Source organism: the organism of the source record quoted next (genome assembly GCF_019968985.1).
Source record: "MAG: Porospora cf. gigantea B chromosome Unknown PgB_NODE_309_length_22913_cov_117.313, whole genome shotgun sequence".
In the NCBI taxonomy this organism is placed as follows: Eukaryota; Apicomplexa; class Conoidasida; order Eugregarinorida; family Porosporidae; genus Porospora; species Porospora cf. gigantea B.
The window spans coordinates 1-22,913 of record NW_027178917.1 but is presented as its reverse complement, the minus strand read 5'-3'; the positions used below and the strand labels follow the sequence as shown (position 1 = coordinate 22,913).

The window sequence follows — 22,913 nt, the reverse complement described above, 5'->3', positions numbered from 1 at the left end:
ACGCGTGGTACACTCGGGGCAAGGCTTTCAACGAATGGTCCATTGAGGTGGCTGGCTCGTGGACATTAGTGTCGCAGATCGAGTTGAATAAACTTGCTAAACTTCGTCTAAATGACAAGGGTATCGAGTTTGAGGAGTTGGGATGGAGAGGTAGCCTCGGCAAAATTGACAGGAAGGCCAACGAGAAGATCACTCCCAAAAAGCCTGTGCAGCTGCTGCCCGCTACGCAGCCGGATACCGACAAACCACTTGACTTCTACTGGAACACCACGACAATGGACGAGCTGCTGGCCGAGAAGATCATGGAGGACGACACCATCAACGTGGCGGCCACCGACAGGTGTCTGGCTGCGCTGATGGCGGCAGCACAGTCGCGGTATTCCTGGCACTTGGTCGTGCGGCGTTTCGGCAACAGCATCCTCATCGACAAGCGTGACGGGTCTACTGTAGACACAATCCAGGTCAACGAGACCAACCGGTCGAATCCGCCCAATCCACAGGACCCCAACCGGATAGACCGTCCTATGGAGTTGTCAACGGAGGCAGTGAAGATCACGCAGGACTTCTCACAGCAAATTTTATCGCCTACTCTGCTTTCCACGTACGAAGAAGCGCCTTTCGTAGAGGAGGGCGACATCCCAGCCAGGCAGGCCTACAGATACCGGACCATTACGCTGCCCCCTATTGCCGATAGCTCCATGTCGACGCCCGTGAAGTTGGTGACTCGGTCGGACGTCGACGCGTCGATATCCACGCCCAACGGAGACAAGTTGGCCGTGGTAAGGGCGCTGCTGGAGTCCGACGACCAGGGCCCCTCGTGGATCAACCAGCTCGACAAAAGTCGTGGCGGCCTCTCCGCTCTCGAGTTCAAGAACAACGCTTGCAGTCTGGCTCGGTGGCTTGCAACCTGCCTCCTCGCCGGAGCCGAGACCCTCTACCTTGGTTGGATTTCGCGGTGTGTCCAAAGCGACAACAAGAAGCACCGTGTCTTGTTGTGTCAGCAGCACGCCGCGAGTGTCCTCAGCGAGCAAATCGGCCTCAGCGACTCCAATCTCTGGGGTATCCTCCGCTACTTCTTGGACCAGATCACTGCCGGAGCCACTGAGGATGGCACTTATATCCTCGTAAAAGAACCCATGAAGAATGTGGTGAAGTTGTACCGATGTCCGGATGAGGACGAAGAGTGATGTGGGTCCAATGCATGAGCGACTGGAACTCAGAATGCGAGCCAACCAATTTATCGATGTTATAAAAACAAAGCCTGTTGAGGAGATAATTCTGTACGTTATCCGAGCTCTTGCCTCCCCGGATTTCGATGCAGACAAAAAGACGGTCGGATGTAACGCCATATTCTACGCGGTACAGAGGACTGAGCATCGAACTGAGGTCCTGGACGTGCTGTGTCGACTGGGGTGCGACCCGCTGGCGGTAGATTCCGTCGGTCAGACGGCGGCGTTCTACGCCGCTCGAGACGGCCACATTGACGCTCTGGAACGGCTTTTTCAATCGGGAGCCGACATCGACTCCATCGATCAGTTCGGACAGACACCGGTCTTCTATGCAGCAAGAGAGGGTCGTACTGATACAGTGAGATGGCTCGTCGCACACGGCGCGGACCTGAATCGCCCTGACAGCGAAGGCGATAGACCTGTCACGTACGCTGTCCGAGAGGGGCAACATGAAACTCTGAGTTCTATGGTGGCCCTTGGCGCCGCCACCAGCTTCAAAAACAAGCTGGGCTCCCGACTCACTGACCAAATCAGAGGAGTCCTCGATTCTGAGGTGCAGACGAAGCTGAACGACATTCTCGACGCTAGCGCTGCGGTTCAGTTGAAACGTCGATCCTCCAACCGCAAGAGGTTCCGCTTGATGTTCTACAGTGGGGACGCCGAGCAGTTCGTGATGGCCTCCGGACGCAAGCTGCAAGAGTTTGAGCAGCGGTTTCCGGATGTCGGCGTCTGGGCGTCTCGGGCGCCGGTTCCCCCAATAAGAAGTTTCCCCGTGGCCAATCTGCAAGATCAGTGGTCGAAACGAGTGGGGCGCTTTTTAGAGATGGTTCCGAAGGAGGCCCAGGCGTTCAAACTGCTTCGGAAGAAGAACAAGGCGGAGCAGCTGCGGTTTGCGCGTCTTGTTACTTGTCCGATGACGCTGACGGTAATGAAGATGAAGTGGGTTGCTGGGCGCTACCGCCGCTTGCAGGACTTTGTAGACGACGTGGAACTTCTAATTGCTAACCATGAGGTGGCCGAGGACATTCACGCGGCACTGGACGCTTTCAAGCACTACTGGTCGGAGTTTTTCATGGATAGTCAAATCCAAACGCTGCTCGAGAAGGAGACACGTCTCGCCTGTGTCCTGGGGGGAGACCTGTCTCGAACGGAACAGAGTTTACTTCTTGAGGAATCGGAAGGGACAGGGACGCCTGCAAGCCTCCTAGGCATAAGCCTCCGCCCGTTGCACCTGTGATTCTCGGAGCGCCGGACACTAGCCTGCACGACCGACATCAGACAGCTTCTCGTGCAGCTGACTGATGATCTTCTCACTTTGAGGGGCAAACACGTACAATACAGCTGATCGGGATATCACAACTCGACTACAGCTCCGCTGCTCGACATGTGCATTCGTGAGCATGATTGGTGAGACCCTCACAAGACGCCCCACCACGATGCCCGTGCTCAAAACAACGGTCACACGTTCGCCCCTGAGAGACCTCAGGCTCTCGAACCACAGCCTCATCCAGTTTCTTCGCTGATGCAGAACCTGATCTCTGTGAAGCAGTGCAAACATTTTATTTTGCTGTCGCAATTTTCGAATGCTGCAGGTTCGGTACTACTCAACATGGGGGGCAGCGATATTACATTGCAGTGTCAACAAAGGCGCTTGGAGGGACGTAACCCTTCGTCAGGCAGACCGATTTGGCTGGCTGTACGGCGAGCTCCCTGCTGACACACGCGAGGTCGAGTTTGTCGTCGCGACAGCGGATAAGACTGAGTGGGACAAGGCTCCTGGTGGCGGAAACTACGCCTGCGATGTCCATGGGGACATACTAGTCTTAGCTTACGGGAAAATGGCTTTCCCCAAGAAGGAAAATGCGATGATGCTAGTGGTGGACTTGGATGGCACTCTTTTTGGTCACGCCGACCACCTCAAGGCCCTCAAACGCCACTGGCTGCTGCACCACACTTGGTCGGGCTCCTCGCTAGTCTACAACACTGGCAGAAACATGAAATCCACTCTGCAGGGTGCACTCGCCTGGGACGCTCCGGCAGCTGACTACCTCATATGTGGGTGTGGTACGGAGATGTACCAGGTGAAACCTAGCACTTGTGCTCCCCAGAAAGGTTTCCCAAGCTGGTGCCCGTCTCCCGAGCACGTGGAGTGGATTCCCGGCTGGAAGCGGATCGTTGAGTCAAACTTTGACAAGCGCAAGGCCGAGCTTTTGATGACCCCGTTCGTAAGTCAGGGGGTGGCTGAGATTCACGGAAACGATGATGATGATCGTTTCCGTCTGCCTACGCTCATGTCGACGGCCTTCCTTCTGGAAGAAGCTGGGGAGACGAGTGGAGCGGCGAAGGTAGAGGCCACCTTTCATGGCTTCAATGTGGTCTTCAGCGGGGACGGACCCGACCAACGATACGTGGACGTTCTCCCCACTTCTACCAACAAACGGGAGTCCACCATTTTTTTGGCTGGCCTTCTGAGTTGTCCCCTAAGCCAAGTTTTGGTTTGCGGCGACTCAGGCAACGATGTGGATATGTTTAAGCACCCGGAGATTCGTGGCTGCTGCGTGGCCAATGCTCAAAGCGACCTAGTGGATTACCTGTCGAACAATTCTGGTGACGTCACAGATCATGTAGGGTTGGAGAGGGGGAGTCATTCAGATTTGTTTCGCGTCTCGCCCCTGCGCCGGCGGAATTCTCGAAGCCATTCTTTTTCACAAGTTTTGTACGGATGGGCACCTTGTGTAGAAACCCTCATACGACATAAATTATTGTGTGCACAATATGCCGACTTACGTGTCGGACGGCCCCATCTGGTCACTGCCTGTTGACTGCATCGTGCTGGTGGCACTATTTCTGCCTGTGCTGGACGTTGGTAGACTGTCAGCTACTTGCCGAGGCATGTTCCACGTGTGTAATCTTCAGGCATTGTGGGACCAGCTCTACATGCGAGATAAAGCTCCCAAAGCGTTGCCTCCACCTGAGTCTGGCTTGATGCGCTCCTGGATCAGAAAGCGCGAGAGACGCCACAGCTTTTCAAAGAATGACTATCTGACACGACGCGGATGGTTCCCTCGCCGGGCCTCCGTTACCAGAGACACTCTGGACAATGCACCTTTCAAGCTGTCTTTCGTGCAGAAGGCCAGTATGCACGTTCGAGTTCCTCCGCCACCAGCCCCAAAAACGCCTCTAGGGTCTCCCAGATCTTCAAGAGTCTCATTTTTGCTGCATCCGGCAGACAGACCGGTCGAATCTCACTCGCCCAATCTCGCTGCTGTTGCGCCCGCTTCGCTTGACGTTGTTCCGACTCCATACCCGTTACAGTTACCGCCTGACATGTCGTGGGTCAAGCCTGTCGACCCACCCTCCACGGAGAGTGACTCTCCCCCAATACCGCATAGAAAGTGCGAGCTGCACCCGTCTCGGATCCCGTGGCTCCATACGCGTCCGAGTTCTGACGTGCGATTCGATATGCAAGGCGAACGAATGCCTTTGACCTGGAACGGCACTCGTTGCTTCGAAGAGCGAGCGGACAGAGCGGTGGTGGACATACGGGCCACTGCACTTAACACCTTCTACACCACAGAGCGTACAGAGCAGGCGGGCATGCAGAGCACCTGCTCTCTGGGAGTGTTGGACCTCGACCTGGGTGTCGTCGACCGCCGAGTCTTCCACTGCGACAGCGCCAACTTCGTTGACGTGTACGACGACCTTATCGCGGTCGGCACGTCAGCGTCCAACCTGCACCTGTACAGCTTCGATGGGGAGCAGCTGATCGACAGGGCTGTGTTGGGAGTGGAGGTCTGTTCCGACGGGAGTCACGGCCGACGCAGCACTCTGGAGCGCGCGTTGAACGACGCGCGCTTCACACGTGAGGGGTGCATTCTGGGCGTGCAGGTTAGCGGACGGTTCCCGATATGCGTCAACATTATCGACCTGGAGACCGGAGCGCAGGAGACGGTCGATTCACGCCGAACGCGGAACTTTTGGGTTCACTCGCTGGAGACCGTGGACAAGTCAAAACGCGAAGTCTTCTGCATAGGCGAACACCGTCTCTCCGGCGAGTTTGGAGTGCTGCAAGCTGACTTTAGGTGCCACAGACCTATCGTCCAGAACGTGCCGGTGTCCAAGTGGCTGCTGTGGCCCCTGGGAGTCCGCGACAGGTGCTGCATCGTCCACATTGTACCCGACAACGTGTCACTGCATTCACGACTACGGGTGATAGACTTTCGCTACCCTACATCTCCTCCGACGACGATTGAGAGTCTTCGTCTCCGAGGTGGTGTGTACGACAGCATCGTTAACCCTTTTGTACATCCCGACTCATTGTCAGGCAGCATTTCCACAGGCCAACATCGGGTTGAAGACTTTGCCGTGGACGGAGACCACTTACTAGCTCTCACGCGCAACACCCTGCGAGAGCTGCCTCAGAGTGTATGGCGCTACAGTTTGAACGACCTCTCCCACGAACCCGAGCTCCTTTATTCCTGGAACTTCAATGGCGAAAGTCAACTGGAGCTGCTAAGCGTGGACCAGAACAGTGAGTTGAGATGAGGCTATCACGCAGATGGACTTGCCTTCAGCCAGGCCAACAGGATCACGCTTCTTCGAGTTTAAAAGACAACTCCGACACCACTCCAGAGCTCAGGTCTAGAACCGCTGCACAGCCGGTTGTTGTGAAGGGCGGCAGGCATATGATAGTCGTACCATTGTCCAGTTTTTTGTAATCGAATTTATCCGACTGTACTGCGATGACCGCTGGGAAGTCATCTGCTTGTAAGACGAAGGGGTCAAGCTCTCCGCCGAAGGGGAAGCAGCAGAGCGTATCGGGGGCGGTAGGAGCCAGGCAGCGCGCGCGGACACAGAGCTCAACGGATTCTAACGCATCCTCAACGCTCGTATAGCTTCTGACATCGCCTTCGCCCTGGTTACCCATACACACTATATGAACCCTCCCCTCCTCGGACTCCACTAGGAGTCGCGCAGGGTTACCCGCACGCATAACCGCTCCGTGGAGGCTCGCGTGCTTGGCGATGCACTGGTGTAGTGGCTTCTGCGGCAGAGAGTACGTCGTCGGATCCTTGGGGCCCGGCACCAGCGTGAGAGGCACCGTCCGTGCGAAGTCGGTCACCTGACTGTCCAATCTACTCACGTAGCGACGGAGATCCGCCTTGTCGGAGGGCGCGAGGCCGAGCACGTCGCCGACGACGATCAGGTGGTTGATTCGCGCAGCTGGAAGGTCATCGTCGTCGGGGTACTGCCCTGAAAGCCAGTCTCGGAGGTTGCAAGACTGCTCAAGAGACGCTGGGTGGCCCCATTCGGGAGCCGATATCAGAGCTATACACGCCTGGAAGTCGGGGAGAGCGGGCTCTGGCAGTGGCGGGAATAGAAAGTCGCTGACGATGACTTTCCCCGTAGTGGAGTCATATCTTCCTCGAATCGCCAGTACCAAACCTGTCACAAGCTTACTGAAGTCTCCTGGCCACTGCAGATCAACCCTTGCAGTTAGATCCTCCAGCCACAGGCTGTCGTCAGCTGAGGGGCCGATAATCTTCGCCTCCCCCAGTTTAAGTTTGTGAAGTAAGCTGTCCAAAGCGCTTGGCTTCAGACGCATATTCTTGAAGAGTACGCCCACGCCCGCCACCTCGTGACTTGACACGACCATGTCTGCTATATCTTTCACTACTATGTCAGGCCACTCCTGCTTGACATGTGTGCGTAACTCCCGCTCGAGCATTCCGAGCCGTGCGGTGTACAACCCAGCGTACTGGATTTGTGGGTGTATGGGCGGCTCTGCGACCCGCAGCTCCTTGACCTGCAGTGGCACCCGCGTAATGGCTGCCTCAGCAGGCGATTCGTCACACGTTACAGTGATTTCCACCATTAGTCAACAAGAAAGAAATGGGAATAGGCCTGTAGGGCCGAGAAATCGTAATATTCCGTGATGTGCTCTGTTGAGACAGACTTCGTGGACTCAATCAAGGAAGGTCTAGCTCAGGTCTTTCGGGCCGCTTCCGACCTGTCCTTGAGACAGGCCATCCGGGATCTGGAGGAGAACATTTGCGATTTAGGGCCTAATCAGAAACCAGAGGTGCTGCGTGACGCCCTGCAGGTGTCCTGCGTGGGGGTACTGCTGGAGCTTCCTGTTCTGCGGCGGCTTGAATCTGCCCTCACGAATAAGCACCGCTCGTTCCTGACAACCATCGTAAACTTCGCTTCGAAGAGCAACCCGAAGTTTCTTCTACAAGGAACCATGGCAGCGGCAGTGTCGGCGTTATCCAAGGCCAAGAACGTTGATGACTTCGCTCGGTACCTGCTAGTGGCTCTGCGACTGTGTCCGCTGGTCTGTCCTGACAAGGTTGAACAAGTCCTGCGACCGCTTCCAGTCTTTGAGGCGACGCAGCCGGGCTCCACTCGCATTCTCGTCTCGATTATCCTCGCGTTCCTTCAGAACCACGTCCCTGCCCAGTCTACCGTCTACAAGCTACTAATGGACAACTTCACCTCCCCTGCTGCACTTATCGCTGTGGTAAAAGTGGGCTTGGTGGACACGCCTTTGCTCGTGAAGGCATTCCAAAGTTTTCCTTCGTCGGTTCTGCCCCAGTTTCGAAACTTTTCTACCACTGGTGGCTACAACAGGCCAGAGCTCGAGGCGGCTGTCAGAAGGGAGATGCTCAGGGCGCCTACGAAGACTGTTATGAAACTCTGCGACCTGCTTCCCGCGGTGCCGTTGTCCGACCCGTCCAGCCTGCTTTTTCCGGAGGTCGTACAAATGGCTGGCTCTCACTTCACCGAAGCTTCCACCCTTGTACGCTGCGCGATGGAAACAGAGTCAACGAAGTTTATTTTTACTGCGTTTGAGGTGATGGGTCAACTGAAGACTCCGGCAGAGAAGTGTGCCCTGATGAGGGCAATGGCCTTGTCGGCGACTGGCGCGGGTACAATGTCTGATGATGTGGTTGAACTGATTTCTGGATTGCCTGCGCTTCACGAGGACTTGCAGAAGGAACTTGTTGTCCTTAAGGTCCGATTGGGGCTTCCCGTCTCGACGCCGCACACACTGCATCACTACCTGAGTCTGGCCTTCCTCTCTGACGACACTCTCCACAAAACGAATCTGCCGGTCAGGGAGCTGGAAGAGGCTCTGTCAGGGATGAACTCCAGCACCGCGTCCAAGCGTCAGGTGGCTCTGGCTGCGTTAATTGTTCTGCTGAGGTGCGGCAACTCCAAAGCGAGAGCTAGCGTGATGATCAGTTGGCCGTCATCCGGCTCTATGGAGCAGTACTTATCCCTTGCCGCGATTGGGGTGTGCATGAGACTTGGTGTGGACCACATGGTCGATCTGAATCTTATTCAGCAAGGGCAGTTCCGACAGACTCTCTGGGCGGATAAACCCAGCGCGATTGGGTTCGTCGACCATAAACGGATTCTATGTCCGGCGCCGCTCACATCCATAGCGACTCCGATGCTCCAGGTGTATGTTGACGCCCTCTTTCATCGACTGTTCTTCCAGCCAGACGCGGCCAGTCTCTGGCCATTCATTCGGACTCTTTGGTCAATAAGCAAGACCAGCAGCTTCGTTGAGCTGCCCTCCGCTTCCAAGGCGAAGATGCTTCTGTTCCTCCGGCACCCTGCGCATCCGTAAGCACCGAGTCGAATTTCCCACGCAGACGTCTGGCCCTTTGTACCGTTGAATGCCGCGTGGGAGTCGTTCTGGACCTAGCGGTTTCATCTATAGCGAAAACCGCAGAGAGAGCGCAGAAACGAGTACTCAGTCTCGCCGCAGCTGACGTGCTGGCTTCCTTGGACCTGACTCCCAGCGAGTTGGCAGACTGCCTGTCGTCGCTTCTTGCGCTGAACGACCCGTTTCAACTGACTGAGGATGACGAAGGCATGTTCTTCACTCCCTGCGACACCCTTTACGAAAGAGACGAGGATGCGTTGACTGCCTTCTTGAGAGAATCGCAGCACAAAGCGGAAGTCGCGGACTCAGTTGAAGTCAAGCCTGTCTCGAAGCCTGTGACTCAGCCCGCTAAAGCCGCGACGAAGGGCGCATCCAAGGCGAAAACGAAATCGAAAGCGTCCAGTGCGGCGAAGGCCCTCTTGGCGGCGCGTACCGGTGTGACCAGCACTACCACCAAACAGGCCGAAAAGCGCAAGGAGGAAAAGAAGGATGAAGTCGTCGTAGCCGTGGAGGCGGCCCCCCTGACGAAGCTGGATAAGCAGAACCTGCGAAAACTAGAAGTTGGCCGCTACAGTGAGAGTTTTCTCTGCCGGCTGCGACTCGCCACTGCTCTTGCCCGCAGGGGGTCGCCGTTCCCTATCCCGAGCCTTTTGGCGTTCGCCAGTCCTCTGCTGCGGTCCCCTGTGACACGTATGGACGCCATGATCGTCATGGGTGAGGCCGTAAGCACATTGGTGGCCAAGGAGAGAGTGACCCGCCGCTCGCTTCTGCCCGCGTGCCTAGCTGCAGTCGCGGCGGATGAGATCTTCGATAAGGGAATGGTGACTGCACTGCTGCAGAGTGTTGGGAGAGCGGAGCTTCTTCCGGAAGAAGTGGAGCTTCTTCTGCCCGTTCTGTTCCACGCAATGACCAAGACGGTAAGCGTGGGCCCCGTAGCGACGAGGGCGGCCCTAGATCTGCTTACCTTGCAGATTGACCTCGCTGCCGAGATCCGCCCAGTTACCGTCTTGAAGTCTCTCACAACTGTGATGGCTCTGCATGAAGATCTCATTGCCTGCATTGCCAAGCCTGTGTATGCCCTGGTAACCAACATGAAGTTGAATCAGGAGGCTGTGCTCACATTAACCGAGTTGGGTCACCACGAATCGGAAGACGCACGCGCGATGGTGCTTCAAAATGTTTTGCAGCTGGAGGAGCACGAGCTGCTTCCCGTTCCGGCCATTGCACCCTTCATGTACGACAGCACCAAGGCCATTTCACAGATGGCACATCTGCTCATCGCTCGGTCCCCACAGTGGGACCGAGCCGCCGTGGCGTCCTATGCTACCGCCTCCTTGCACAGCCACGTGGAGTGGCTGCGTGAATCAGCAGCTAAGAGCTTCGCGGAGCACGTCGATGCCGACGCACCCGCCATCGTCTCTCTGGTGGAGTCGTTCTACGGCATCCAGGACGATTGGGAGATGGCGGTGATTGCCCTTGAGGGCTACAAGGCCACCAAGGAAGAGATCATGTTTATGCAAGGTGGCAACAAGATGGACAAGGCCCTTGCGTTGGCCGCCCACGGCCCTCACAGAGCGAAGGTTGCGGTTCTCCGGGCTCTCGTTGAAACCCAACGCTTGGGAAAGATAACGTCGCCCAGCTTAATCCAGCTAGTGTTGAGACTGCTGCTACTCACGCTTAGTCGGCCAGAGCTGCGCCTCGAATCCTACCAGTCCTTTGCATCGGCTCTCTTGGAGTGTGTAAAGGAGTTCGTGGCGCTTACGGTGCCCCTCGACTTGGAGAACAACCCTAACCTCATTTTCGACGTAGTGCAGGATTTCGGCGAGACCCACCGAAATCTCCCGACTACGACGCCTCTTAAGACGACGTCTGTGTCCGGCAAGGCTGGAGTAGTGGCCGGACTCGAACCGGCTCAGGTACGAATGGCTTGTGCTGTGGTGCAGGCTCCGATGACGAAACTGGTGACTACAACTCACATGCTTCTCTGTCGCCGGGTGCTGGACTCCTCGCTTGCGATTTTTCTCGAAGACACCGACTTCTTCATTCAGGATTGCCTCACTCCTCTCATGCCAGCCGTCTGTGCGAGCGGAATCATCGCTATGCCTGTACCGGGCCAGCAGGTTATCCACAGAGTTGGACGCGATTTGGTTGAAAGTCAGCTAGACCGACTAGTTGTCGAGACTGACTCAGCCACGAGAAGAGGCCTGTCCTTGGCGATTGCCAGTGAGATTAAGGGGTTGGGTGTGGTCCATATTCGAAGCCTTGGAGTTCTAGATGTGAGTTTTTTGATTTCTCTCCGATGCAGCGGATACTGCTTCATGCTAACGAAAAGAAGCGAGACGTTACAGCCAGATTGGGCATGCTGAGCTTGATCGAGGCATGTGCCAGAGTTCTTGGGCGCCTACTGGAACCATTCGTGTCCCTCTTGATCCCCATTCTGTTAACCTCCATGGCGGATGGCCAAACGGAAGTTCGAGAGCTGGCCGACCGCAGCAGCAACGCGGTCATGAGCCTTTTGTCCGGATACGGGGTTCGTCGTGTCATGCCTGAGCTGGTGTCGGTGGTTCGTGATGACGGAGCCAAGGCCAAGACCGTCGTGGGAGCATGCGAGATACTGGGATCGATGGCGCACTGCACGCCCAAGCAACTAGCCTTGTGCTTGTCCCAGGTGGTCCCGACTTTGAACTACGCCGTGACACATGCTAACATGCAGGTGCAGCAGGCTGGCGCTCGTAGCCTTGAGCGGATAGCTGGCGTTATCCGGGACACGGAGATCTCTGCCATCTCACCTCTCATCGTCAAGTCGTTCGTGGACCCCACCCCAGCCAACATTGAGGCTTGCCTCGATGGTATCCTCTCTGCCAGCTTCACCCGTAGGATCGAACCGGCATCTTTGGCTCTACTGATTCCTGTTGTGTCGCGTGGTATCGTCGCTAACAAGGCGGATGTCAAACGTAAGTCGACATTCCTTTGCGCCAACCTCATCAAGCTGGCTAGGTCTCCTCAGGACTTTCTGCCCTTCTACCCAGAACTCCTGCCTCTGCTGAACGTCACGTTGGTTGACCCTACTCCGGTCGTGCGTTCAGAGACAGCTCGAGCCTTCGGAAGAATTGCATCCCTTTTAGGCACCGATCTGGCAGAGGAGCTGTTGGTGACTAGCTTCGAGCGGCTCAAAAACGCGACGACCTCCGTCGAGAGGTCAGGCGTAGCAAACGCGCTAGCCGAAGTCTACGCAGCCCTTGGAGTCACCCGACTTCGCAAGGACATGGACCGGATAATGCTGTACTGCGCTCACAGGATGGCGGATGTCCGTGAGGGTTTTGTGGGACTTTTCGTGTACCTCCCAGTGACACTGAAGACGGATTTCTCAGATTTGGTCCCCACCATTCTGCCCACGCTTCTCCACGCCCTGAGTGATCCTGTGGAGCCTGTCCGCGATGGGGCCTTTCGTGCCTCCAACGTCATGGTGAAGGACTTCGGAGCTACACACTCTGCGCTGTTCCTAACGCCGCTTGAGAACGGCTGCCACGATGATGACTGGCGTATCCGGCAGTCGGCAGTACTGCTGCTGGGCACGATGCTCGACCGAGTACTTCGGCCTGCCTCGGAAATCGGAGCGATCGGCGGAGAGCAGATGCTCATGGAAACGCTCGCTCTAGAAAGAAGGGCATTCATCCTGTCCTCTCTCCTTATGGTGAAGTCCGACGAGAGCATCCAGGTTCGACAGGCCGCCAACAACGTGTGGAAAGGAGTCGTCACCAACTCGCCCAAGACTATCCGGGAATTGCTGCCTATTCTCGTCCCTCGTCTTCTCAATTTCCTAGGATCGGGATCTGAGCAGAAGATTATGGGTGCCTCTCGGTGCCTCGGTGACTTGGTCCAGAAGTTTGGCAGCCAGATTCTACCACGCATCCTGCCTGTCTTCACCTCTACGCTGCAGGACCGAAGACCCGAGACAGCGAAGTCTCGACTGGGTGTCATGCTCGGCATCAGTCAGATTATCTCGGCCAATCTGGATGCCAGCCACGAGATGGTGCTGGAGCTGCTTCCTTGCGTGCAGCTCGGCCTTACTGACACCGATGAGATCCGGGAAGAGAGCATTCTCGTCATGGCACGAATGGTCGACGCTGTAGGGGAGACTTGCCTGCAGGAAACTATACCAGAACTCATCTCCAACCTTATCAACCCTCCTTGCTGGGACCCTGAAGACTTCGATGACAGCAAGATGAAGCAGCTGGAGGGCATTGAGGCTCTACTCGGTCTTCAAACCGCGCTTGTGCTCCCATTCGTCATGAGCCTGAGTCTCAAGAGGCCGGTTCATCTGTCCAAGATACGCTTGCTGAGTACCCTCACCGGAATAAAGAACCTGAAGGTGATTGCGCAGCAGGTGGAGATCGTCGTCCCAAAACTGGTGGATGTTGCGTGCACAGCCGAGGATGAACACCGCGACGTCGCCTTCGCTGAGGTAGCGAGTTGCCTTGGGAAAATACTAGCCAAGGTCGCCCATCCCACCACAAGACACGCCGTCCTGCCTGGCATCATTGACCGTGTTCGCCCCGCCGGACTCTCAGGTTCCTATACTGACACCTTGGCTGGGCCTCAGCAGGAGCCCAGCGCCAACGTCACCACCGAGAGACGAGTACTTCTGGCTGCGCTGACCATCGTGGTACCCAATGTGGACGCCGAGAAAACTGACTTCGTCAGACTTATATTTCCGCTGACCGTGCGGGTCATGCTAACGGACACCGACGAGACCGTCGTCAAGGGCGCCATGGCGCTGTTTCAGGCGGTGGTTCAGCAGTGCTCCGCGGAGTGTCTAGACATGCTACCGGACTTCAGAACCCTCCTGTTCAACGCAGTGAAAGACCCCATATCGGCACAAGAGGTCGATCATGTCCTGCCTGGTCTCCGACACAAGGAGGTCTTGGAAGCAGTGATTGCTTACACCTCTACTGCACTGCAGACCACAGACTCCAACTACAGAGAGCATGCTGCCATCGTCTACGGACTGCTGTTCAGCCATGCTGAGCTTGCCGCACTGAAGCCTGTGTGTCTAAAGGCAGCCGGCAGCCTCATCCGCCTCTGTGCGGAGCGTCTGCCCTCGACCGTGAAGTGCGCCCTCCTTCATGCCATTACACGCCTCGTAAAGGCTGCCGGGGTGCAGCTCCGACCTATGGCGCCACAGCTGCAGACCACCTTCCTCAGAGCCGTGGTTGACGCCAGCAGCCAGCAGGTGCGGAATGCCGCCGGGTTGGGGCTTCTGGTATTCCCGACGTTGCCAGGCGCCCGACTTGACAACGTAGTGGCAGAACTGACGTCCAGAGCAGAGATGGAAACAGACAATGCTGTCCGTAGCTCTCTCCAAACGGCATTACTGAACCTACTGGAAGGCATTCCTGCCACCGCCAAGCTGGCTCCGACGACCGTACAGAAGCTCTGGACCTACGCGCGCAGCGCCGAGAACAGCGAGGGAGGCTGGATCGCCTCTGTCACCTTCGCTAGGTTTCTACCTGATGAGGAGGTTGGGGACGCGCTGAGATACGTGCTGACTCAGCGCAAGTCACCACTGGTTCCAATTCTGAGTGCACCTGCGTGCTGGGGTCGCATCGAGCTACAGCTGCCTGAAATCCTCGCTTTCATCCGTGAGGCGTGGATGGACAAGGCTACGCGGCTGTTAGGCATGGAGAGCTTCTCTGCAGTGTGCTCTGCCCACAAGAACGTCAATGAGGATGAGTTGTTCGCCCTCATTGACGACCTTTGCCATGTCGTGAAAGCCGTTGGCGTGTCGGATACGAGCTTCACACTGTCCAGCATCAAGGCTGTGAAGACGTTGGCCCGTTACCACCACCCCACCGCACATAACAGCGCCAACGTTCCCATCCTCGCGTCCCTGGTCGACATCGTCGTGGACTGCCTGCAGTTCTCCAATCCGGCCGTGAAGCTTCAATCTGAGCGGTGCCTGGTCCACCTAGTTCGGCTTCCCTACGAGCTGGAGCTGGACGTCTTCGAGCAAGTAGCCCCGTTTCTGGATGCGAGGAAGCTTAAGTTCCTCTCGGACTACACAAAGCGAGTTCTCTCTCGTGTTGGCCGCGCCGAATCCGATCATAATGACGAGTGATTCTACACGCGATACACCAAATCTTTTAGTCAATTTCGTCGTCGCTTAGCAATGCCGCATATCGTGTGCCCTTCAGGACAGCGACCTCCCAACAGCAAAATCCAGGTGTCAGCCCCCGGTGCCCGTTTAGGAGGGCGCCACCGCTCCTCTATCGCCCTTCGCCGTCGCTCGGACAGCCGTCGTCGCTCCTTTAGTTGTCGGGGGTCGGTGAGTCGTCCCCGCGAGGCCTCCGCCAACAACGTACGCTCTGCGCCTCGTAAAGCTGGATTGTGCATGTGCTGCACTGATCCGATATCCTCCGTTGGCACGGAGTTGGGGTACACACTGATGCAGCAGCGTCTAATCGCCTTGTGCCAGACCTGTACCGACGTTGGCCTCGTACACGCGCAGGACGACATAGACGAGTGCTTGGATCGCGTGCTCGCGACCCTCAAGAGGCTGGGCATGGACCCGAACCACCCTCTGGAAAGTCGTCCTCTCCCTGTCGTGGCCACGCCGATATCCAAAATCAACGCCTCAAGTAGAATGATGCAAGACCAGGTGGCGCACGGAATGAACTGCGATGACCGGAATCAGTTGCTCGGCCGCACAGACGTCGTCGCCCTGCGCTCCAAGACCAAACGCACGCCCATCATTCGCCACGTCCACATCGGAAGCAAGCTGCCGTGGTTCATTTTCGAGTCCACGCTTGCGCACGAGCTGACACACGTCTATATCTGGATCTATCGAACGTCCCGTGACCTACCCCTGCTCACTGCGGAAAAGGAGGAGCAGATATGCGACAGCGTCGCCATCTGGTACCTTCACCGAGTGCTTAAGACTGGAGGGCTCACTGCTACCGAGCGTCACCTCATCAAGCACCGACAACGAGTGCTGCGGACCCGCTGGAATAGTTCGTTTATCGAGGAGCAGGCAAAGGCCATGGCGTCAATGCGTACGCGCTGGACTTCGCTATGGCTGGATCACTTCATCGGCCGCGGCGATGTGGAGGTGGTCAAGATCTCTCACTGGTCGGAAACCAAACAGAGACTTGTGCTCAACACGGTGGAGGAAGGAGACAGGAAGCGTTCACTAATATCCAAGCTGGAACCCGAACAGCGGTCTCGGAGGCGAGCCTCTGGTTTGGTACGACGAATTTGACGTTGACGGTTTTTATCGCGAATCAGTTTCGTTTGTAAACTTATTGTATGGCGATCACTTTGCAGCTTCCTCTTTGGCCTTTTGCAGGCCCGCAAACTTCTGTAGTTTCTCCTCTCGCAACTTCTTCCTCTGCTCTGCGAGACGCTCAGCCTCCGCCTCAGCCTCCTTATCGCGCTTCTCAATCTCGTCGTACACCTGCGAGCAATACTCGTCGAAGCCCTCCCCGTACTCCACAACACTGGTGTCTCCGGGAACGATGAATAGACGACAGTCCGTTTCGTGGATCAGACGAGCGTCGTGGCTGATTAGAATCACTCCGCCCTTGAAGTGTTTGAGGCCCTCGATCAGAGCCTCTACCGATTCCATGTCCAAATGGTTGGTAGGTTCATCCAGAAGCAGCATGTGTGGCTTCCTCTGGGAAATCGACGCCAGTACACATCGCGCTTTCTGCCCTCCAGAGAGCGCGCTGATAGGCAGCTTGTGGCGGTCACCTTCCAGCCCGAACATACCTAGCTGCTGCCTGGCATTAGCCTCGTTTAAATTATAGGTCTCTTTCAAAAAGTCCACAGGCGACTTATCGAAAGGCAGATGCTCCTCGAAATGTTGGTCGTATACAGCGATCCTCAGGCCGTGCTTCCATTGGGATTCGCCTTCAGTGGGCTTCAGCTTCTTCGTGATCAGGTTCATCAACGTGGATTTTCCCGATCCATTATGACCCACGATAGCGACTCGATCACCACAGTCGAGGCCGAAGTTGATGTCCTTGAAAATGGGAGTGCCTGGGACATAGCTGAAGTCGACGTTGGTGAGGCGAATGTAGAACGAGGTGTCTTCAGGGGAGAGGAAGTCGAACTTGACACGATAAGGTCGTGGTCGGTCCATCAGGGTTCCCCACTTCTTGATCACGGCCTCCTCAGCTTGTTTCTTGGTCTTCTGGCTGGCTTTGTGCTTCTTGAGTTCCTTCTGCTGGGTCTCGTAATCCGATAGAAGCTTATTCCAGTTCTGATCCACTTGGCGGCTGAAATGCGCTACGTTTGTGGTGTTGTAGGTGTCCAGCTTCATGTTATTTAGGTGAAGAATGTTGGTGCATGCCGCTTCGATAAAGTCCTGGTCGTGACTGACAGTGACTGCGGTCTTCTTAAACGAGTGCTTCATATAGTACTCTAACCAAAGAACAGCCGGCAAATCCAGGTGGTTCGTCGGTTCATCCAACAGAAGGAGGTGAGGCTCAATGAACAAAGCCGAAGCCAGCGCAACCCGCATTCTCCATCCTCCCGACAGTGTAGTCGTACCATGAGTCATCATGTTCTCCGTGAACCCCAGCCCGCTTAGGATGCGACGTACATGCGGCTCGGCCTTGTCAACCTCCAAGAACTCTAGATCGTTGATGGCTTCCAACATTTCATGGTGCAGTCGCTCCCAAGTGCCAGCATCGTTCACCCCATCAGCTTCGGCCTTCTCCATTTCTAGAATGAGAGATTGTTCGCGGTCTATTGCTTGCTGTCGCTTCGTGTGACTCGACAGCACCTGATCCACAACACTAACATCAGAGGCCTCCTTCTCCTGTTCCACCAAAAGAATGTCAAAGTCAGGTACCGGAAGCTTCCGACTCTCTATAAACCGAAGGAGGGTAGTTTTGCCCCGACCATTGGGACCCAAAAACCCGTACTTGCGTCCCTTAGACAGCACGAGGTCGGCGTCACGAAACAACTCGCATTTCGGAGCAGATATGGAGAAGCCCTTCACCACCACATCATCCCCCGTGGCCTTCACCTTATCTCCCTCCTGGATACCCCTCAAACTGATGCTAAAGGCCGCGAGCTTGTCCTCGTCAACACGCTTGGCAGCGACCTCATCCTCCTTGGCCTGCTCCTCCAGCTCCACCAATCTCTCCAGGAGTCGCTTCTCCTTGTTGGAAAGCTTCTTGCCGGCCTCCACCTTGGCCTGGAGTTCCTCAAGGGTGAGTTGTTTGGGAGCCATCTAAGAGGAGGTGTATTTATGCAATTTGGACCACGTTAAGTTCAAATGTTGTTTCTAACCGTTCCCAGTCCGTCTGCGTGTGACAGATAAAGCGGTTGAGGCGCCACACACACAGGGACACATAAGCAGTGCGACAGTTAGTTGGCAAGTAACTGAGGCCAGTCGAAATCAGCAAAGAAGGGGTGACTGACGATATCTCTGACGTCAGCCTGGCCCTCCAGCAGCATAGAAATGAACTCGAAGGTGACCGCCTTCATCGTAGGGGGTCGCAACGGTAGCTTCCTCGTTTTGCGACTGATGATGGCGCTGCTTAGGGACGACGTATGACCCCAGGGAGGTGAGCCCTCTATCAGCTCAAACATCAGAACTCCCAGCGCATGCCAATCATCCTCAGGCGATGGAGCTGGAACGTAAAGCGGTACGTCAGGAACCGGCATCGAGGTCACTCGAGTAGTCGTCGTCCCCATTGAATGGTCGGAGTTCGACACGTGTACGACTGGAATCGACACTCGACATGAGAGGGATCCTTGGGGGCCGTCCAGCTCGTCAGAACTCATGAAGCCCCGACCTGCGAGAGACATTCTCGAGTCCGACTCCTGCATCGTCTCCAGCCTTGACATCGACATGATGTGCATTGCGCATTTCTGCGGCCCCGCGACTCCAAGTAACGCCGACGAGCCGAAGTCGAAGAGGATCGGCACCGACTGTTCACCTCTACGCGCAAACCGCACGTTGTCACACTTTAGGTCGCCGTGGACAACGCCCACGGCATGGAGCCCCCCCAGCACGAGCGTCAGTCGAGCAAGCAGCTCCTTAACCTCGGAGGGAGTCATCCGTGTGCGCAGATGTGCTAGGTCTGGTCCATCAAGGTACTCAGTTAAAAGAAAATGGCCTGGGCCTGGTTCCGGACCGGCGGTGTCGAAGAGTCCGATTACTCGGATTGTGTGGGCTGACACTGCCCAACTTGTCCACACGTGAATATGGGTTGACGGGTGGGTCTCAGGACCTGCGAAATCTGAAAGAGGGACGCTTTTCTCTCTCGTGCTATCCTGAGTGACTTCCCCGGACAACCCACACCTGCGCCACGGAGGTAAGTCCATTTATAATGGAGTTGCCGGTGTACCGATGGGAGCAGTTCAAGTGACTCACAACCCGGTTCTCGTGCTGCAGAGCCTTGGGGTCGTCCGCGTGCTTGATTACAAGTTCTGTCAGTGAGTGTATCTCGTCGAAGTCAGTTCCTCGGTCCACCAATCTTAAGGGGATACGGTGGTAGTCGACTGCCAGCGGACTTGCAGGATTCAAAAGTTTCATCATATTCTTCCTTGCAACTGTGAGGCCCAGCTGGATCTTGCGCATTATGGGCTGCTTCTCCTCCTCCCATTGCCGGTCGTAGAGCCTGCATTGGTAGGCGGTGGATGACCCTCCCCGCCCTACCAACCGGTTCCGGTCAAATAGTAGTTCGTGCTCATCTACAAGGACCCGGAACTGGACGGGCTGTGCCGCAGAGGGCATGGCTGGGAGCTGCACCTCCGTCAACAGACTAGCACACGAGAGAGGGATTGCACCAGCAGGCATCAACTCTGGGGAGCTGTCGTCGCCCAACAGACCCCGATTTATCACCTCAATGTCCTTCTGAGTCAGGTCGCGGAGCTGAGCGGCTGAGGGTTCTCGGCTCCACTCACGCTCATCCACGTCCTGCGACATTTTTTTCTTTGTAATACGATTTCGGCCATTTCCACACTTCCCCATGTACCTCAATAAGTTCGTCAACTAAGAATTAGTCAAAGCGTTACTAGCAATATCCAGGCTTTCTCTTGTTGTTTTCGCGCAGCAGCTGCTGCTGCATGGCCTCGATGAACTTCTGCTCTGTAAAGGGCATCATAGGTGTGGTGGTGGGGGACGACTTAATCCGGCAGTCCTCGTCGGCGAAACGCGGCACAGCCGGTCGGTTCCACTTTACTATCATCGGTTTGGACCGACCCTCATCAACCCATAGTGGCATACGCGTCTGTCCTTGTCTCAGAGGGAAGAACGGAATGGTCTTGTTGCGTGGTGACACGTCAGACGTTGTGGCGCACACTTGGAAGTCGTCAGTCATTTCCGTCTCAGTTTCTCCTCGGACTATAGGTCCGTCCATTGGAGTTCTCAACACAACCGTCGGCCCAGGCCTGGTCCTGTCCTCGCAGACGAGCGGAGTCCTCCACTCCTTCATCATGATGGGCTGAACGTGTTGCCGCTGCAACTGCTGCATATTAAGTCGTGGGACTGCAGGTTGGGCGACGTGCATGGCGTTGCGTACTTCAGGTAGAACTCTCTGAGGCGGGGGCGCCGTGTACGATGCTATCATCTGCTGGCGAGTGATCTGTGCTGGCTCTTCATATGTTGACATCGACGACGAGTCGTGGTAGTCTGCGAAGTTTTCCTCCGGCTTTTGGCTCGTTGTCAGCGAAGTGTTACAGGGGGGAGTCACATCAAAGGAGCACAGTTCGTCAGTCCCCGCCTGCTGAGAAACGCCCGAGTCACTCAGGTCCAACAGAGCCATCTCCTGGTCGTACACCTCGTCGTTCTTCTCTTCTACAGCCTTAGACTTTCTCAGAAATTCCGCTACCAGCTTTGACTTCTCTGCATACAAACGGTCAACATATGCTCGAGCGTCCGGAATGGCCTTCTTCCAACTGGTGGACTGCGACTCGCCGACGATGTTGCGCAACAACGTCAAAACTTCAGACTGCTTTTTCTCCACAAGTCGCCGTTGTTCTTTGCTTTTACCGACCTCCGCCTGCAAAGTCTCGCAACATTTCTCCAGATCACGTTTTTCTCTCTTGATGTTCTCCAGTTCGACGCCCGTCATGACACTGTGGAACTGCTCCTCTTGGCACCTGTCCCGCTTCCTCATTCCGCGAATCTTGATCTCAGCTTTCTTCACTGCTTTGTGATGCCGTTCCTTTCCGGCAGCCACCTTCGAGTTGAAGGCACTCTCGTCGTTTCTAAGGTCATCTTTGGCCTGTTCGATTCGTTGTAAACAGCTCGCTATCTGATCTTGCATCTTTCGTAATTTCGCAGTCTGCTGTCTGCTCAGACGTGGTGCGTCAAGTTGACCAGGACATGTGCGTGGTCGTGAAGAGGAACGGGCTCTGCGAGTGCAAGTATCAACAGACGGCATCCCCAGAGAATTGCGATGAAATATTTGCCGGCATTAGTAATATTGTGCTCTGGAGACCGGTCACAATTAAAGTTCATCCATAAAGCGTTTCAAATCGTTTTCTTGAGCTCTGACCGCTTTCTTGAGCTCTTACCGTTTCCTGCTGGAGCGGGGCTTGCTATTCCTAGTACCATACGATCCAGCAGTGGAATACACCACAGGAGCCTCAGTAACTACAGGAGCGGAGGCGGCGGAAAGACTTCCAGATAAATAGTGCGGAGACGTAATACTTGGCGTTCCTGCCACAGAATATTTAGCGGCGCTTGTCTGTCTGGAGTAGACATTTGATGACATCGAAGAAGAAAATCCTAAATCCGGCTTCGGAGTGTAGTCATTTTGCGGTCTATGCACCCCCATAATGACTCCACCATGAGATGGCCGAGGTTCCTGCGAGAAAACCTCCCTGTTGCCGACAATTCTGTTGGGGCCGGCCTCCATTTCGACCTCATAGGTTCGAGAGCTGACATTGCGCACCACAGTCTCGTAGGGAGGAAGAGACTCGCGTTTCTCGGTGACTTGACCAACTTGGTGTGTAACAACTTCGCCATCAGTTCCAGTCACATCAACCCGTGTAACAAAATGAGGGACGCTGCTCGAGACCCAAGTGCTCTGTGACGCGCCTCGCGTCATGGGAGACACCTCGCCAGGTAACTGACTAGCGAAAGATTTCCTGCAGGACTGAGAGTCGCGCGGCGTCATCAGGGAGTTAAAAGACTGCATTAGAATTATATTATTTGCTGCCTTACTCAACGCTTCTTGTGGGGCCTGCATTCCTAATTATGTACTTGTGCCTTCTACTGCCAGCGATAGCCGCCGTCGAGGAGAATATCCAGCTTAGGTTTCAGATGCGTACGTGCTCCGGGAGATATAAAGATTCAGTCAGCGTCGAATTGACGCAGAAACTACTCGCTTATCCAGACAAAACAGCTCAGGGTTTAGCCGTAGGCTTGTGTTCGCTGGTACCCAATTACTACTGGGATCCTGCCACTCAGAAGTGCAGGTATTCAAAGCGGACACCGGAGTTTTTCTAACGCTGTGAAACTTTCTTCCCCTTGGACTGCTTCGTCTTGGACTTCGCCTTACGCTGCTTCTTCTTGCGTGGTTGCTCGACCTTTTCGATTGCTGGTCGGGGCTTCTTATGGGCGACCTTTTTCGCGAGGGCCTCTGCGCGCCGCTTGAGCTCCTTCTGAGCCTCCTCATAGACGGCTTCGTAGTCCGGGGCCACGCCGCAACTCTCCATGTATGCGTCATAGTGAGCCACCGAAGCGTAAAGCATGTCCTTCTGTGCGGAGTTCGCCCGCTGGAGAGCTGCCAGCAAAAAGAGCTTCTCAGCAACCGGTTTGGGGTCCACGAAGAGCGTGATCTTCTGAAGTACCTTCTCGTGCACCCACTGCTGCACCGTAGCGTCCAGCTTGAACGACGATACGAATTCCAAGAATGGTCTCGTCAGCTCGAGGCTCGTCTGTGCGTCAAGCACCTCACCCTGGGCCACAGTGGACAGGAGGTCGATGTATTTGTCAGCCATGGCGAATGTTAGACCTGGTGCTGTTTTCATCAAACTTGACGTCA

At 55.6% G+C, this 22,913-nt stretch overlaps 10 protein-coding genes across 16 annotated transcripts; 5 read left to right on the top strand and 5 right to left on the bottom strand.

Annotated features, from left to right (window-relative positions):
* KVP17_003739 (uncharacterized protein) lies at positions 1-2,466 on the top strand (the record flags this gene model as incomplete). 3 transcript variants are annotated; one of them, XM_068521355.1, is made up of 2 exons in its annotated part: positions 1-1,183; positions 1,221-2,466. In XM_068521355.1, coding segments are annotated over 2 exons (2,429 nt in total), but the record flags the coding sequence as incomplete, so codon positions are not given. The 3 variants fall into 3 exon arrangements, with proteins under 3 accessions (XP_068375523.1, XP_068375522.1, XP_068375521.1); XM_068521354.1 differs by lacking the exon at positions 1,221-2,466 and having other exon boundaries at positions 276-1,187; XM_068521353.1 differs by lacking the exon at positions 1-1,183 and having other exon boundaries at positions 1,222-2,466.
* A 346-nt stretch (positions 2,467-2,812) lies between these two features.
* KVP17_003737 (uncharacterized protein) lies at positions 2,813-3,968 on the top strand (the record flags this gene model as incomplete). 2 transcript variants are annotated; one of them, XM_068521350.1, is made up of 2 exons in its annotated part: positions 2,813-3,853; positions 3,882-3,968. In XM_068521350.1, 2 exons carry the CDS (start codon positions 2,813-2,815, stop codon positions 3,966-3,968), a joined length of 1,128 nt encoding a protein of 375 aa, XP_068375518.1.
* A 36-nt stretch (positions 3,969-4,004) lies between these two features.
* On the top strand, positions 4,005-5,774 carry KVP17_003743 (uncharacterized protein; the record flags this gene model as incomplete). Its single annotated transcript, XM_068521361.1, has 1 exon — positions 4,005-5,774. One exon carries the CDS (start codon positions 4,005-4,007, stop codon positions 5,772-5,774), a length of 1,770 nt encoding a protein of 589 aa, XP_068375529.1.
* A 43-nt stretch (positions 5,775-5,817) lies between these two features.
* Positions 5,818-7,104, bottom strand: KVP17_003741 (uncharacterized protein; the record flags this gene model as incomplete). The annotated part of the gene is made up of 1 exon (XM_068521358.1): positions 5,818-7,104. One exon carries the CDS (start codon positions 7,102-7,104, stop codon positions 5,818-5,820), a length of 1,287 nt encoding a protein of 428 aa, XP_068375526.1.
* A 60-nt stretch (positions 7,105-7,164) lies between these two features.
* KVP17_003746 (uncharacterized protein) lies at positions 7,165-15,022 on the top strand (the record flags this gene model as incomplete). Its single annotated transcript, XM_068521364.1, has 3 exons — positions 7,165-8,861; positions 8,891-11,180; positions 11,210-15,022. The coding sequence occupies 3 exons, from the start codon at positions 7,165-7,167 to the stop codon at positions 15,020-15,022; spliced, it is 7,800 nt and encodes a 2,599-aa protein (XP_068375532.1).
* A 51-nt stretch (positions 15,023-15,073) lies between these two features.
* Positions 15,074-16,162, top strand: KVP17_003738 (uncharacterized protein; the record flags this gene model as incomplete). 2 transcript variants are annotated; one of them, XM_068521351.1, is made up of 1 exon in its annotated part: positions 15,074-16,162. In XM_068521351.1, the coding sequence occupies one exon, from the start codon at positions 15,074-15,076 to the stop codon at positions 16,160-16,162; it is 1,089 nt and encodes a 362-aa protein (XP_068375519.1). The 2 variants fall into 2 exon arrangements, with proteins under 2 accessions (XP_068375519.1, XP_068375520.1); XM_068521352.1 differs by having other exon boundaries at positions 15,296-16,162.
* Positions 16,163-16,216: 54 nt separating this feature from the next.
* Positions 16,217-18,142, bottom strand: KVP17_003745 (uncharacterized protein; the record flags this gene model as incomplete). Its single annotated transcript, XM_068521363.1, has 1 exon — positions 16,217-18,142. One exon carries the CDS (start codon positions 18,140-18,142, stop codon positions 16,217-16,219), a length of 1,926 nt encoding a protein of 641 aa, XP_068375531.1.
* A 137-nt stretch (positions 18,143-18,279) lies between these two features.
* On the bottom strand, positions 18,280-19,846 carry KVP17_003740 (uncharacterized protein; the record flags this gene model as incomplete). 2 transcript variants are annotated; one of them, XM_068521357.1, is made up of 2 exons in its annotated part: positions 18,280-19,148; positions 19,201-19,846. In XM_068521357.1, 2 exons carry the CDS (start codon positions 19,844-19,846, stop codon positions 18,280-18,282), a joined length of 1,515 nt encoding a protein of 504 aa, XP_068375525.1. The 2 variants fall into 2 exon arrangements, with proteins under 2 accessions (XP_068375525.1, XP_068375524.1); XM_068521356.1 differs by having other exon boundaries at positions 18,280-19,191; positions 19,292-19,846.
* Positions 19,847-19,934: 88 nt separating this feature from the next.
* KVP17_003744 (uncharacterized protein) lies at positions 19,935-21,188 on the bottom strand (the record flags this gene model as incomplete). Its single annotated transcript, XM_068521362.1, has 1 exon — positions 19,935-21,188. One exon carries the CDS (start codon positions 21,186-21,188, stop codon positions 19,935-19,937), a length of 1,254 nt encoding a protein of 417 aa, XP_068375530.1.
* Positions 21,189-22,371: 1,183 nt separating this feature from the next.
* Positions 22,372-22,889, bottom strand: KVP17_003742 (uncharacterized protein; the record flags this gene model as incomplete). Of its 2 annotated transcripts, none has more annotated exons than XM_068521359.1 (1): positions 22,372-22,889. In XM_068521359.1, a coding segment is annotated over one exon (518 nt), but the record flags the coding sequence as incomplete, so codon positions are not given. The 2 variants fall into 2 exon arrangements, with proteins under 2 accessions (XP_068375527.1, XP_068375528.1); XM_068521360.1 differs by having other exon boundaries at positions 22,372-22,869.
* Positions 22,890-22,913: the final 24 nt, after the last annotated feature.